At 43.2% G+C, this 15769-nt stretch overlaps 1 protein-coding gene across 1 annotated transcript; it reads left to right on the top strand.

The window, feature by feature from the left end:
• The first annotated feature begins 5540 nt into the window (after window positions 1-5540).
• GPR78 (G protein-coupled receptor 78) lies at window positions 5541-12851 on the top strand. The gene is made up of 3 exons (XM_006264210.4): window positions 5541-6208; window positions 6837-6950; window positions 11294-12851. The coding sequence occupies exons 1-3, from the start codon at window positions 5541-5543 to the stop codon at window positions 11529-11531; spliced, it is 1020 nt and encodes a 339-aa protein (XP_006264272.2). The 3' UTR covers window positions 11532-12851.
• The last annotated feature ends 2918 nt before the right edge of the window (window positions 12852-15769 follow it).

Below are 15769 nucleotides of genomic sequence, written 5' to 3'. Positions count from 1 at the left end.
CTGGCCATCCCCTGCAGGCCAGGGGGGAGGGGGATGCTAGCCCCCCCAAGGGCTCTGTCTGGGTGGAGGCCTCAGGCAAGCCCCAGGTAGGCAGCACCCCCTGGGTTGACACTGTCATATAGAGTGCTGTTTATTTAAGATCCTGTGGAGCCCCTACCCTTACCCTTGCCGTACTCTGAATGGAGTCTCCCACCCGGCCCTCCCTGCTTGCCCACCTGCGTGAACGCCAGCGCAGATGCCAGCGCACTCTTACAGAGTGCGCTTGTTTGCATGTTCTGTTTGTGTGCGCAGCTCGGAAGTGCAGTTCCCTGCCCAGCTCAGTAAAAAAGGAACCCAGGGGGCTTCCCCTCCGGATCCGGCTCTGCTGCTCCGGTTCCCTCTGCCCCAACTTACCTTAGGGGGATCAGCTGTTGCTGCCCCCACTGTTATCTCCACGCTGCTGCTGCTGCTACTGCCTCCAAGCCGGTAAGGGGGCACACGTGTGTGCGGACGCCCAGGTGTGTCCGGCTCCCTGCTCAGCTCCTGGCCCCGAGTGATGGGAGCTACGTCAAGCCATGGCTTTTAAATACCCATGCATGCAACAGTTGGTGTCTATTTTTTGAATACGTTTATCAGACTGGATTAATTTTTCTGAGATCTCAGAGTAGAATTTATTTTCATTTTGCAGTGATTTTGTACTACCAGTTCCAACCCCGTCTGACTGGCTGCATCTACACAAGACACTGACTGCACAGTAGCTCGTTACTGCTGCACACTATCTTGTTACTACTGCGCAGTAGCATGGCATGGCATGAAGCATGATGCTACATTGTTGAGCAGTAGTAATGAGCTACTGCACAGTCAGCATCACCAAAAAGCCATTCAGGGATGTTACTGCACAGTAACTCTATTTACAGTGTGGCCATTTAATACTTGTATATTCAAATACTAAATGACTGCACAATAGCAACTGCACAGTCAGCATCTTGTGTAGATAGTCACTATCTAGCTATGTCTTTTTGCTCTTTTTTTTTTAATGTCACCCTTCTTCCTATCTAGTTCTTGAATCTATAAGGAGGAGCAATGTGGAACTATAATGTTGGCTGTCTTCCATGTCAGGAACATCTTTATGCTGAGAATATTACCCAGGTAGTAAATCTTCCCAATTTATGACCCCTTTATGCTGCTGTAGAAGTGTAATAGTTTTGTATTAGACTGATGAATCAGGCATTATGTCTTTTCTAGTGAGACTACTGACATGTCAATTATTACACTATTATTATTTATAATCCTATAAATATAATCATATTTCTATATAGCATGATACATGTTCAACCTAGCAGATAAAGAGAGACTTCTTGTCTGAAAGACTGTACAGTGTACAGCATAATGAAACAAGACACTGGAAGAGAGGAAGGAATACACAACAAGGCTATGCTGCTGCTTCAGTAACGCATTTCAATCTATGCTAACACTGAGAAAGCAGTACTACTAAATCAGTACTAATTAAAGCTAGAGTTATGATGCCAACCTGCCTGTTATATTGGTGGTGATAAAAATTATATGATATGCACATCTGTCCTTTGGGAACTATATTGAAACCTCCAAATAGGTTTGCATAGTCCACTCAAAACCATGGGATGCTTGCCACTTTTATTCACTACTGATCTGGCTGCACTTAAATCAGTGTCCTCTAGGCTTTATTCGCCATTAGTCCCCTGATTCATCCCATTTCACACAATACAGTTGATTTAATTTAATCCTGCCAAAAAAATTAATTACTAAGAAATTGGACAGTTTTTTTCTTGTTCTTTTCTAAATTTGCAAATTATTAGACATAACCTGTTTGAGGTCTTTTTCCTGTTTCATGGTTTGTTTGTTTTTTTAAAATAGAATCTAATTAAATGTGTTCCTAACAATTGTAAAATACATTGATTGCAGATGAATTATATTCAGTTGTGATCGATAATGGAATTTCACATGACACATCTCTCCTGGTGTGAAGCTAAAAGGGAATTTGAATCATCCCTTATTCCTTTCCAATGACTATACTCCATTAAACACTAAATCCAATAAAACGCAGTCAATATTTAGAATGAAGTAATGTGCATATTTAATAAATTATGCATTGCTTAAATTAAAAAGAGCAAAATAATTATCTAATCTGTGTCTACTGATTGGTATATACTCATTACAGAATAATTAAGTGTGAGCACTGTGTTACTTATATTTATTTGTTCTATTGTAGTATTTCCTAGAAGTTCCAATTAGTATAAGGGGACACAGAACTGGATTTTAAACAAATGTATAGTGAGGCCTGAAAAAACATGTATGTGTGTTTTTAGTTTAACGCACGGGAGTAACCCCATTGTTTTAAATATGGCTGCTCACTTAGATAAAGCTCAGCATGAGTACATGTGTTTTTGGGTCCTAACTGACAGACCCAATCCCAAAGTGCTTATGGTCTCCTTCTCGTTGTACCCAGCACAGTTAAAAATATGGATTGGTAAAAACCATTTAAATGTATTTAATATATCATTTTCTGTTTTAGTTTTAGTCATGTGGGTTTTGGAGTGAAGAAATTGCTCAAAACCAGAAATCCCAGAACAAAGCTGAATTAAATACATTTAGGAAATTCAAAGAATTCAAATGCTTTAAAACAACAATGCCTAACTCAAGCCCTGTGGGGCAGGTAAGTGGTGTAGGGATGGTCTACAAGCCAGGTCTAGTATTCAGGGTTGGTCTACAGCCTGGATCTGATGTGTGGGCTGGTCTGTGGGCCACCTCCAGCATGTGGAGTTGCATTATTTGGTCTGTAAGGCTCCCATGAGGTCCAGAAATTTGACAGATCTGGAAATTTGATGTTGTTAATGCTAAGTTTCCAGACCCACGGGGAGCCATATCCAGCCTGTGGTCCATATCTTGTTCACCACAGATCTAAAACAATTAAAGGTTTGAGCATAAAAAGGGCAATCTTAGCAGCATCTGGGTTTTGTCTGAACTTTGTCTTATGCTAGATGTGCATTAATTAGAAGTAAGGTAGAATGAGCATTGTACTTGCTAATGTGCAAAAATTAATGCAGATTTCTCAATATTACCCTGAAGATTACCTTGAACCTATAGGAAGGTATGCACTTAGTTAACATACTTACTGAAATCTGTCTCATTAAGTCAGAGAAGGAAATCATACCCTCGTTGGTAAAGCTCCTTTTGACATCCATAACAGCAAGATTTCATCCAAAGGGAGTACTCACCAGGTATGGTGTCTAATACTAATTCCAATTTCTTTTGTTTTTACTTTCTGGTACTATTTGCTTTTTGACCTTTTTGTTCAATCTACTTAACACTAGTATTTGGAAACAATCAATCATTCCATTCTTCATTTGAAAAAAAAAAATTGATAGAGAAAAATTTTGGGAGGACCTTTAGTCCTATACGCACTTAGCTATCGTGTGTACTCCTAAACACTTAATTTATGTCTAGTTTTGTTTTGTTTTTTTCTGGCCCAAGAACGAGCACATTTATTCATCACTTTGTAAGTTTGGAAATGACACCTTCCTAATAAATGAAAACATTAATCCTGTTTCAGGGTTGTCCTCAAGAATAACAGAGCACACATTCCTTCCCTTAATAACACACCTCATGCCTTGTTGCTTGGCTCCTTTATTAAAAGATAAAAACTTACCATGGCAACCTTTACAATTAAGGGCCTGATCCAAAACCCATAGAAGCCAATGGCAAAAAATCCCATTTTTATCAGTGGGATTTAGACTAAGCCCTTAAAGAGCAATCCTGTAAAATAAAATTATTCAGACTGTGGGAATGTTTGTTTATTCTGCAAGGCTGCATTGTAAGGACAAGAAATGTATTGTACCTTTTTCTCTTATGATAATAGTACTCCATTTTGGTGGCAGACAAGCTACCTTTTTCATCCTTTCACTACTGGAGAGCAGCTAAAACATGTGACACTGATTAGACCTGACAGGTTATTTTTGTGCCACTGTTTTGATGCAGGAAAATAAATTCCTTTCCCTCTTATCTAAAGCAAAGGTTTATGGAGTCTCTAGGCACTTATTGTGATCATCCTTCTGTGAGGCATATAAGAATAAACTGTATCCACCTGTCATGTCTGCCAGCAAATTGAAATGTCCCCTAAAGTGTTATGAATTCTCCTGAGCATACCTTTTAAAATCTTGATAGATTCTCCCTTGTGACTGTTAGATGAACGATTCTTTCTAGCTATAGAACTGTCTTCATGTCATCCTGCCTTTTATTCAGTCAGCTCAGCAGGGATAATGGAGCAGAGTGAAGTTTTCCCTCTGGTTTCTATGGTATAGTAGTCACAACACCTTGGTTTGGATCTACATCACCTGGGGTGACCTCCCATCCAACAACTAGTCAGTCCCCAGGGTTGCTTAACTTCCAAGACTAATTTGTTTCATCATGGCTACTCTATTTTGCAGTGATCACAAACCCGATGTTTCCATTGAAAGTGCTCGCACCACCTTAGTCCTGTCACTTGCTTAGCCAGGTGGGGCTACAGCTTTATTAGAAGCAGTAGCTTTAGCTTTTAAGAGCAAACAGGCTCACGGTTTTTCAGACAGTTTAACAGTCCCCAATACTGGATTTCTTCATTCTGTTGGTGGCCAAGTGGGGATGGTCTTTTGGTCCAAACTGAAGAGCGACTGTGGTACTTGCAGGCTGTTTAGAGAGTAGGGGGAAGGGAAGAGAGAATGCCCTGATAGAAGAATGGATGGAAAAGTTGGGGGGTGGGGGTTGTTTTTTGTTTTTTTGCTTTTTTTGGGGGGGGGGGGCTTTAAAACAGCAGCAATAACGAATAAGGGTATAAAGCCGAAGCTTACAAACAACCAGCCCGCTTGTCACATAAGGGGGACGCCGGTAAAAATCAATGATTAATGATTAAGTGGCAGCTTGGACCACTCGCGGGTGAACTAATCCTTGATGGGCTGCATCGCACATGGGCTCTTTTTGCACGTGGGCTGCAAACGCCCTTCCGCTGGAGGCTGGGAGCCCAGGCGCTTGGCGTGGACCGGTGCCGAGTTCAAGGGCTCCGAAACACCCGGGTTTCTCTGCGCCTCGCAGCTGCTCGTCTGCGCATGAGTCCCCGCGGCAGGCTCCCAGCCTCGACTACTTCAGGGGCTGAGCACTTGGGCGAGATGCTGGCTGTGGCTGTGGCTGTGGCTGTGGCTGTGGCAGTGGCAGGGAGGAGGAGCGGGGGTGGGGGCTCGCTCGGGGCGGGCCAGGTGCCTCTGTGCTGAGCGGGCGGGGGTGGCCGGGGCTGGACCCGGGCAGGCAGCTCTGCCTGCGGCGGGAGGGGGCAGGTCTGCCGGGGCGGGAGCCTTCAGCACCCTGGACAGCGCCGGGCGGCAACCAGCCCCGCAGCCCGGAGCGCGGCTCTGCCCGGAGTCTCCCCCAAGATGCCTGGGCACCCCTGGAGGCGCTCCCAAGAGGCACCTGTGCCAGCTGCCATGTCTCGCCGCTGCTGCCGCCCTGAAGCACGCCGTCTCCTGGTCCAGGGGCTCGGGGCTACGTGTTAAGACATGGACTTGGCCGGAGTTCTCCTGGCGTTTTTCGTCGTGCTGGTGCTCGTGGTGTCTCTGCTGTCCAACCTCCTGGTGCTGCTATGCTTCCTCTACAGCTCCGAGATCCGCAAGCAAGTGCCCGGGATCTTCCTGGTGAACCTGTCCTTCTGCAACCTGCTCCTGACCGTGCTCAACATGCCCGTCACTTTGCTGGGGATCCTGAGGCACCAGCAGCCCCTCGGTGACTGCATCTGCAGGGCGGTGGGCTTTCTGGAAACTTTCCTCACCTCCAACACCATGCTGAGCATGGCCGCGCTCAGCATAGACAAGTGGATTGCCGTGGTGTTCCCCTTGAGTTACACCAGCAAGATGCGCTACAAGGACGCCGTGCTCCTGATGGGCTACTCCTGGCTCCACTCCCTCACCTTCCCCTTGGTCTCCTTGTGTTACTCGTGGGTAGACTACAGCAGCGTCTACGCCTCCTGCACCTTGCACCTGAGAGAGGAGACGGAGAGGAGGAGGTTCACCGTCTTCACCATCGTCTTTCACGCCACCAGTTTCATGCTGTCGCTGGTGATACTGTGCTTCACCTATTTGAAGGTGTTGAAAGTAGCCCGGTTCCACTGCAAAAGGATAGACATTATTACAATGCAGACGCTGGTGTTGCTGGTCGATATCCATCCCAGGTAATCTCCCGGGGTGTGTGTGTGTGTGCACACGCACAGTATGTATGTGGCACAGTGTGTTCACTCGGTAGGTATCCATTGTAGGTTATATACTGGGGTATACACTGAGCATGCTGGTAATGTACCGGGGTATATGCTGGTAGATATTATCCTAGGTAATACACTGGGTGTGGTGGTGTGTGTGCGCACACACAGGCTTAATATGACCGTGCCCATATCACACTCTGTGTGTGTGTGTGTGTGTGTGTGTGTGTGTGGTTTTCAACCTGCCGAAGCCCGTATCCAATGCGTTCAGTTGCCTTGTCTCAGGCGCCGGGAAGGGGCCAGGTGCGGAAACTTGCTCCCACCTTCCCCCTCCAACTTCAAAGGCTCCCGTCTGTATTTACAGCCCCTTGTGTTTCATTGGGAAATGCAGTTCCCGGAGTGAGCGGACGCCATGGCCCCTGCGGGCTCTCAGACGGCCGTCGGGGCGGGAGCTCCGGGCACTCCCCGGTCGGTCGCAGCCGGCCCTCGACCGCGCCTGGCCCGGGGGGGGGGCTGCAGCGAGCAGACCTTTCCGCGGGGCAGGGCCCCGCTTCTTGTCCCTCGCTTCTTGTCTAACACCGGCATTGTGGTTGTCCCTTTTCAGTGTGAAGCAGCGGTGTCTGAACGAGCAGAAAAGGAGACGGCAGCGAGCTACTAAGAAAATCAGTATTTTTATAGGCTCCTTCCTGATCTGTTTTGGCCCCTACATTATCACCAGGTGAGTTCGGCCAGGCTCCTGTGCTGGGAGCTTCCTGGGGCCAAGGGCGCGCTGACCCTCAGCCTCACCAGCCCTGCACTGAGATGGCTCCCATCCTCCCTTGCAGGGGTCTGGGAACCCTGGCTTGATTAACAGGAGATGGAGGCGGGGAGGATATGCATACAAACATGGGAAGCCAAATCGTCCTGGCTAAGTGGATCGATGGGTCCTTATGGCCGCCGGGCAGAGATTCCCCCACCCCAAAGAAGAGGCTGTGGGACTGGGCTCTGGGAGTTCATCACATCCCACCGGGAGACGGGAGCCGTTCACCTCCGCCTCCGCTCCTCCCTGATTGCGATGCAAACATGGAGTCGATGGAGCATCAACGGCAGAGTGAAGCGGGGGCAGCTTTTCTGAAGTCTCCTGATTTCGCCTTCGAGAGGCAGAGAAGCCAGATGCTGCCGACACAGCGTCCAGGAGGGTTGTCATCACTGGTGCAATAAGCGCTGGCCTGATCTCTCACGCACTGAAATCAAGAGGAAAGTTTCCCCTGGTTTCAGTAGTGCAGGACCGAGTGCACAGTCAGATGTGATAGTTATTTAGTTATTTTAATAGTTACTCTGAACATGGAAAGTGGGAACGCTCCATCTCTAAATGCTACAATTTTATAAAGGAGGTTATTGAAGAAGCTGGTGTCATTTGGCATGGGAGAACACGAGGGAGGAGCAGTGTTTTACATCCAGCTCATTATTTTTATATCGGGTAGAATTAAGTCAGGCTTCTCAAAAGTAGCTGGTGATCTGAGGTGCTTCAGATTTAGGTGGGCAAAAGGGGATGATTTGCAAAAAGTGTGGAGCACTGCCCTCTTCAAATCAGCCCCCTTAAAGATACCTCAAATTAGAATACACAGGCACCAAAATTACAAGCCCATTGGTTTGGGTACATTGGCTTTGCTGGGACACCTGGAATAAGTGTTTGCAGAACAGAACACTGGGATTACTATTCTTTCCACAGCATTCTTCGCCTTTATATATTTTAACCTTTGAAGTGGCATTTCCTATTATTGCACATTTTTTATTAGATGAAAAAGATTCTTGCCAGATTATCTAGGCAACTGCAGTTCTTCTTTTTTGGAAGAATTGTTATAAATATTAATTTGATGCCAGAAAGTTAAAATGCTAATTGATTAATATTCCACCCATTATGAGTCATGTTCTGTTCACTGTTTGTGACCATCAGTATAGAACACTAAACCAAGCAAAAGAAGAGTTTTACTACCCTTATTCAGCCTGAACTACATCCTGCTCAGCAAATTCTAGCCTCCAAGCATTTTTTCATATACAATTATTTCCCATAAATGTAAAGATTTATACGAAGTGAAATGAAACGAAAAGCTATTCCATTTTGCAGGCAAGGTGCTTTTGAAATGTAAGATAATGCATTTCTAAGTCCAGTAAGTGGCACCAGATATGTCAGCAGAAACATAAATACATATGTGTACACATGTGTGCATATGCATGTGTGTGGAAAAATAATGTATGGCAGATTCTGCTGACACAAAATTACAACTGCAAGGGTGAATACTGCCCTGCTCCCATGGCCTAAGAAAATCCACTGGCAACAAGATAAGAAGGGTTTGATGATGGCGGTATAAGTATCTGGGAGAGTTCTTTCAAAGGCAACCTGCTAGTAATGCTATACTAAAGGATGGAGCTGGGGGATCTATTACCATGCACATTTCCCCATATTTCTTCCATTGCGTGTTGGGTGTTCACAGAGATCACTTCAGCCTTTGTGCTGGAGGAGTTTGCAAGGCAGTTCTGGCATACTCAAGTTGCACTCAGGTCAGGATTTGGTCCTAATAATACAAATGTGAATGAGATTTTGAATATTAACAAGAAATTCAGTTTCTAGGCTTAAAATAAATGGGGAAAAAATCATCCTGGCCTTACTGTCAGTGGAATAGTATGAGGGACAAATTAATGGAATATTTTAAAAATCAAATAGATAAGACTTGGTATTTTATCTCATTGCCTCAATTGTATGAGTGTGAGTTTTCCTACTGATCTCAAAGTAAGTAGGCCAGTCACATAATCTGTATAATACACATGAGCATGCAAACACACAGTAAAGCTGTAAACATAGTATTCCTTTTTGACTGTGTCCTATAAAAATTCTCACTCATTTGCACATATCCAGCATGATGAATGCAGGACATGATGGTAGTAACCATGCTGGGATAAAGTGAGGAATGATGTTTCATTTGATAAACACTAGAGCTATATGCAAAACTCATCATTCACTTTTGACATCTGACTTAATGTGGTGGTGGTGGTGGTGGTGGTGAGGGTGCTTTAATTAGTGAGCGGTGCTAATTAAAAGCACTAGAGTATCACATGTATCAGTGTCCGCATGCTGAACAAATGGTGGTGGGGTGCTTTGAACTACATTTTGTACAATGAGCTTTAATTCAAAGCACCCCACTGCCATATTTCAGCACGGAGATACTAATACACATGAGGCTACTAGAGCACCTTAATTTCTTTTCTCTAGCAGACTCGATTAATGGAGTCTTCTCTGTGTGTTGAAGCAGCTTCCCTGAATATGTGCAAGTGCCCTTTATCATTGATCTAAATTCCTGGGACTTGTTCTGAGACTCCAACCCCCTCACATCTCTGAGCAGCTTCAAACATCTTTAAATGCACATATCAGGGAAATGAATGCACTAAATTAAACATGAAATTTTCATGCAGTAGTTTACATTCCTGTTCCTCATTTTGTTCATGATTCAGTACTGGTTGTCTGCCAGCTTTCTCATACATAGGAATATCAAACATCTATAATCCTGTATTTTCAGCTTTCCAAAATCAGAACTTTATGCTATAGGAAGAGGGAAATTCCAAGGTTTTCCCTAAGATGAGATTTTCACTTCTAGCCCGGTGAATGCTTGTGATATCCACCTTGAATTCATAGCATTTTAAGTATAGAAGAGCTGTTTTAGGACATATCAGGAGTATTTATGAGTTCTTCTGAGCCCTGTGAAGTTGGCCCTAATTAAATCATGGCTAGTTCTAATTAAGGCCTTGTAATTAAAACTTTGCAGCTGAAAGTATATGAAAAACAGTACAAATGTTTAAAGAAAAATGTCTCTTCATATTGTTAAAAGTTGTTTTTTTTCCATATGCAAGATGCAAAACGTTTTGGAGTGGTGTTAGATTTCTTTTGTCACTCGTGGGATGACTTGTTTAATTCAGCTGCAATTTTTCCAGTCATGATTAATACACTTGTTCCAAACGCATGCTGAGATTCTCAAACTATGGTTCAGTGTTGACTGCTCATCCGCTGAGCACATGTTGGTGGTCCAAAGACAGCTGGTTGGTCATACAGAGATGATGATATTTCCTCCTTTTTCCATCTGCTAAATCTCATTATCACACAACTAAAAATAGATACATACTTTCTTAAATGTATGTTTCTAAGAAATCAAATGCAATAGTTGCCACACGAATATGATGAGATTGCAAATTGGAAGAAAAGTGGTTTGCGTGACTGAAGATGAAAATAAATATCCATGAGACAAACTACATATTAACCCAAGGTGTTTTATATCACACCAGTCTATCATACACTCTTTTAACATATAAAGAATTTCACAAATGTGGTTAAATATAAATCTTTCATTATACACTATGGTCTTGCAGCAAGGAAAGTTTCGGCTAGATATTGGGCAAAATTTTCTCACTAAAAGGGTAATAAAGCACTGGAACAAGTTACCTAGAGAGGTTGTGAAATCTCCATCCTTGGAAATTTTTAAGACCTGCCTAGACAAAGGTTTAGCTGGGATTATATAGTTGGGGATGGTCCTGCTTTGATCAGGGGGCTAGACTAGATGACCTCCTGAGGTCCCCTCCAGCCCTAATTTTCTATTATTCTATGATTATTGACATTTTACACATCTGTCTATAGCTTTCCAAGAGAGCGTAGAAGCAATACCAAGTCAGACTTGACATCAAGATCTTAAATATATTTGAATTTGCCAGGACATTTCATCAGGTAGAATCTAGAATATTTTTTTTAAATTGCTACACTATTGGGGTGCAAGATATCAGGAGAATTTGACCTTTCTTTGTTTAAATATATAGTTTCTAATACATCTTCCCCAGCATTCAACAGGAAATTGGGAATGTCACAGTGAAATCTGAAATCAAAGGGAATTTTATCTGTGTTCTGACTACAGGATCTGCTCCTCAGGTTTTGCATAATATAATCATTATTTCTTCTGTTAATGTTCTTCAGAATGTGAGTTGAACACTTTGCTAGTGTGGATGTAACATTGATCTTTTCCATTTCTTAATCTTTAACAGATTGATAGAGCTCCTTCCCTTTGTTACCATCAACTATTACTGGGGAATTATAAGCAAGTGCCTCACCTACAGTAAGGCTGCATCAGATCCATTTGTTTACTCACTTTTACGTCAACAGTACAAGAAAGTCCTGATCAACATAGTCAACAGGATACTTAAAAGGGATCTATATCCTTCATCGGGCTACAACAGCTCTCTTGACACCGAAAATGATTACTGCCTACACAGAACAAACTAACAACTTGGCTATCCTTACTCTTCATGTGAAGACAGGTCTCTGCCACTCTAGGACTATCACCTGATCATTTGCACACTGATCTGACAATGGTGACAATACCTTTGAGACGTGAAAGCTGCATCACTACAATGCAGTGAAATGTGCAGGCTTTCCTAAAGGCTCTTCCATTGTCTGCAGCTAGTGTAGACTACAGCACCACAGTAGCTGTCTGGGATGGGCAGAGAGGAGTCTACCTAGCCATTGCTTTGCTCACTGTACTGATTGCTTGTTGGTAAGTGAAGTAAATCTAAGGTCCATGGTTTAGCTCTCAAAGTCTCTAATATTCCAGGTCCCAAAGTCCTGATATCTTACTGGGCATCCAGCATCACCCTCTTAAGTCAGAGATAATGGGAGCACTGGAACTTAGAGCTTGGTGAGACAGGTAGAGCATCCATTGTGCTGTACATTTACCTCTGCAGCCCTGGATCTGTGGTACTAGTTTTAGAATATGTTAACTGAGTATCTTAACTGATGGTTTGCTGTTATAGTGCCCAGTATGGGCATTATGGGTAGGCACTTTGCAAATGAGATTGTTGTTATTTATTATTAGGCATTATGATTGTAACATAGCCTTTAAAATGATATCTATATTCAATATGCCAATATTTTATCAAGCATAACCAAAGGCCACATATCTGATTTATTAATATTTAGCACTTTTGTGATAATACATCATTACAACAATTGCAGTGATATAATCAGAATTTAATTAATATTGTAGTTTACATCATTGAGCCAGTCCTACTCAATCAACCTTGCACTCAGAAAAAAATCAAGTCTTTAAACTGTAGAAATGACAGATGCCACTATATTTGAGATATATTGCTCAATAACTATTTGTTTTTACAAACCAAGATTCAGTATATTAATTCTTTTTAAAGGCAATGTAATAGGGAAAAATTGTTCATGTATCAGCTACATTAGATGGGCTGCAACAATATTGTATTTCCGATTTACATACTTAGAAATCTTGGTTTGTTCGCCAAAATGCACTACGGATATTGTAGCCAATCTACTGCCAACCCCCCATGTAGTACATATCAGATGCATCTACACATGCAATTAAGGCGGAGCAATAAACTCCAGTGCAGTTTGCACCCAAGTCACTTGCTCCCAGGCACAGCATCTACACGTGTGCCTGAGACTGCAGCACTTTGAACCAGGGCAGAGCAGCCCCAGGCTGGCAGGTGGCCTGAGGGAGTCAGCTCTGGGCTCCAGGTGGCAGTGTCAGGCAGTGGAGGGGCTGGCTGGGGCATAAGGATGCTACAGTATGGGGCTAGGTGGCAGGCAGCCCCTGCACCTTAGCACCCTAGTGCCCCAGCCAGCCCGTTACCATTTACATGTCTGTTTGAGTGCAATTAAGTACTCAGCTGTAAGATAAGTACTCTGCCATCCCAAACAGTACTATCGTATGGCAGAGTTAATTAATTTACTGCACCCTAATACCGGCACATATGTAGATTGTCACACTTTACTGCAAAGCTAATTAGTCTAATTAGTCAGTAAAATGCACATGTAGATGCACCCATCAAGGAGGAAAAGCAGCTCTGTTTCACTATTAGTTTTTCACTTCAATTTTTTAAAATCTAAAGAGTCTTTGGAAACATGTTGTAACTGATTTTGAATAATATTCCCTTGATTATGTATTATAGAAGACATGAAGAATCAATCTGCAGTGAAGCTCAATAAAGCAGTGTTTTATCATATAAACATTTAAATGAAAAATGAGAGCAATTCTAAATGTGTTTTTAAGAATAAAATGACATTATAGAGTTCTTTTCTAAGTTACTGTGGCAATAAAGCTGGAAATATTTGCCTGATACTGCAAAACACTTAATCATGAAATTAATTTTAAGAATGCACTTAAGTCAATGGGGCTAGCAGTTAAATGTATGCTTAAGTATTTTGCAAGATCAGGCTCAGAGTGTTGAGTCGTTTGGAGGGTTGAACTATAATATACAATTAGACTGAGTTAAAGGTCCCTACCGACATCGTATTTAAATCAACGAAAAGATGCTGCAGAATGAACATGATGACATATTATCTCCTGCTTTCAAACGTTGAGGCCTTTCTAGTGCTTTATTGACATGCAAGTAAATTAGGCCTCTGTGTTTTGCATCTCTAGTTCTGCTTCTGTTAAACTGAATGTACTATGTTTGTTGTCTTGTTAAAGTATTTGTACTCCCTCTAGTTTTCTGTAAATACAATATTTCAGAAAAAAATATTTGTATATGAAATCTATTAAGTTCCCCCACACCTCACAGCTCTCCTACTAAAACCTGGTATTCACATCTTTTATAGTAACTGCATTAGCAGTGTAACAGTTCAGCATCTCTTCTGGAGGAGGGATTGTGAATGTTCATTTGTTTTAGAGTCAGTCATTTCTGTGCCAAAAAGGTTTGATAAGCTATGACATTCATCACAACCATATTATCTCTAAACTTACGTGAGTTTACTAATACCTGCAATGTTTAGCTGAACTATATAGGTTTTTAAAGAAAATGCTGCTCCCTTTGAGTAAATACATATCTCATGATTATAAATGTTTTACAAAATGTGAGCTCCAAAGCAATTTGAAAATTAATAAAACTTTTATTTGTGTTTATGGGCTTTTCTAAGTGTGAATAATAGAGGAGAAAAATAATGGATTGCAACAACTTCTGAAATCAGTGTTTCAAACTTTTAAAATGACGAGGCAGAACACAGTTAAACTGGTACACCTCTTCCCAAGTTAATTAAACTATGCTGATTCACATCAGTTGAGGATATTGTGCCATGCATACACTTTGCAATAAAAGCTCAGGCCTGCCAGATGCTGAGTCCCTACTGTAGGCACTTAGGAACAGGTCCAAAAAGGAACATCAGTGCTGCACTACTGAGCACTGTAACACCTGAGTTTTAGGTGCCCGATTCCTATAGCAGGTGGGAATGGGGTTAAATTATGGACAAATGTGCATTTTAGCTGCTTTAAAGGAGTGTGTAGCAGCTGTTATGATTTAACTATTAAATCTTCATGGACCATAGAAACATGCAGATGTACCAGATGTAGTGTAACAGTTTGTGTTGGGTGTCCTTTGATCTACAAAAACAGCATACTGAGCAGGGTGCTGCCTACATGAGCCAACAGGAAAATGTGGAGAATGGGTATGTGTCTTAGCTCTTGCTCCTCTTGGAGGCTTAGTCACTACCTGGGACACCTTCCTCTATCTGGGATTCACAGACCAGAACTCTGTCCTGACAAAAGGCACCTATTGGGTGTGTGTAGACAAAATGGAGGCCCAAATTGAAGTGGTGGGTTTTAAAAAACACCGCTTCAAATTAGGGCCAATTAAACCACTGTGTCAGACACACACCCTACTGACTTACCTGCCTCTCCAGCGGGGAGGGAGAGCTGCTGGTGAGTGGAGCAGTCCTGGGCTGGGGGGGAAAAGAGGAGCTGTGGCACCCAGGTCAGGGGGGCCAGGGGGGCACTGCAGCTGCGGAGGGAAGCACTGGGCCCCCATGCAGCTCAGGCAGGCAGGCTTTGGGGGAGAAAAAAAAATAGATCAGGCTCGCAGCTTTTGTTGGGCAGGGCCTGCTTTCCCAGGCTGCTGCCAGGTTGTCTGCAGGGCTTCCTACAGAGCCATGGAGATGCCTGGAGCCCGGTGCTTCGCTTTGCGGCTATAGGGGCAGCAACTTGGAGGAGTTGTAGTTTGCTGTGCCCCAACTCATTTAAGGTGCATTACGCTGCCAAATTTCCTACAGCAGTTGGAATTAATGTCCAATATGCCACTGAGGCGTGCAAACACCAACACCATTAAAGCAGTGCAAAAGCATTTTGCCCACCTTAAAGTGTCGTGCGCACACACCCCTCATTTTGTCTACGCACGGTCATGTCTTTTCTTTCAAAAAATGGCACAAGGTCCACTCTTTTTTTCATGATCTGCCTTTTATTGACTAGCTTGGTACCTACAGCATTCATGTAGATGTGTGACACCTAGCTATGATTTCCTTTTGTTCCCACAGAGGGTGCATCCCAATGAGCACACATTTGCAGGGGCATCCCAATGAGACACGCATGCTATTTTCCCATCAGACAAATAGCAGCATCACATATTTGTGCCACTGCTATTTGTCCCTGGGCATGCTCCTGCCCATGCACTCTGGTGTGCAGCAAAGGGGCCCCAGGTGGGGTAGGAGAGGCTGGAGCCAGCACCTGT

Source organism: Alligator mississippiensis, chromosome 2 (assembly GCF_030867095.1).
Source record: "Alligator mississippiensis isolate rAllMis1 chromosome 2, rAllMis1, whole genome shotgun sequence".
NCBI lineage: Eukaryota > Metazoa > Chordata > Crocodylia > Alligatoridae > Alligator > Alligator mississippiensis.
The sequence above is the reverse complement of the archived record's forward strand: the minus strand, read 5'-3'. Positions and strand labels throughout refer to the sequence as shown.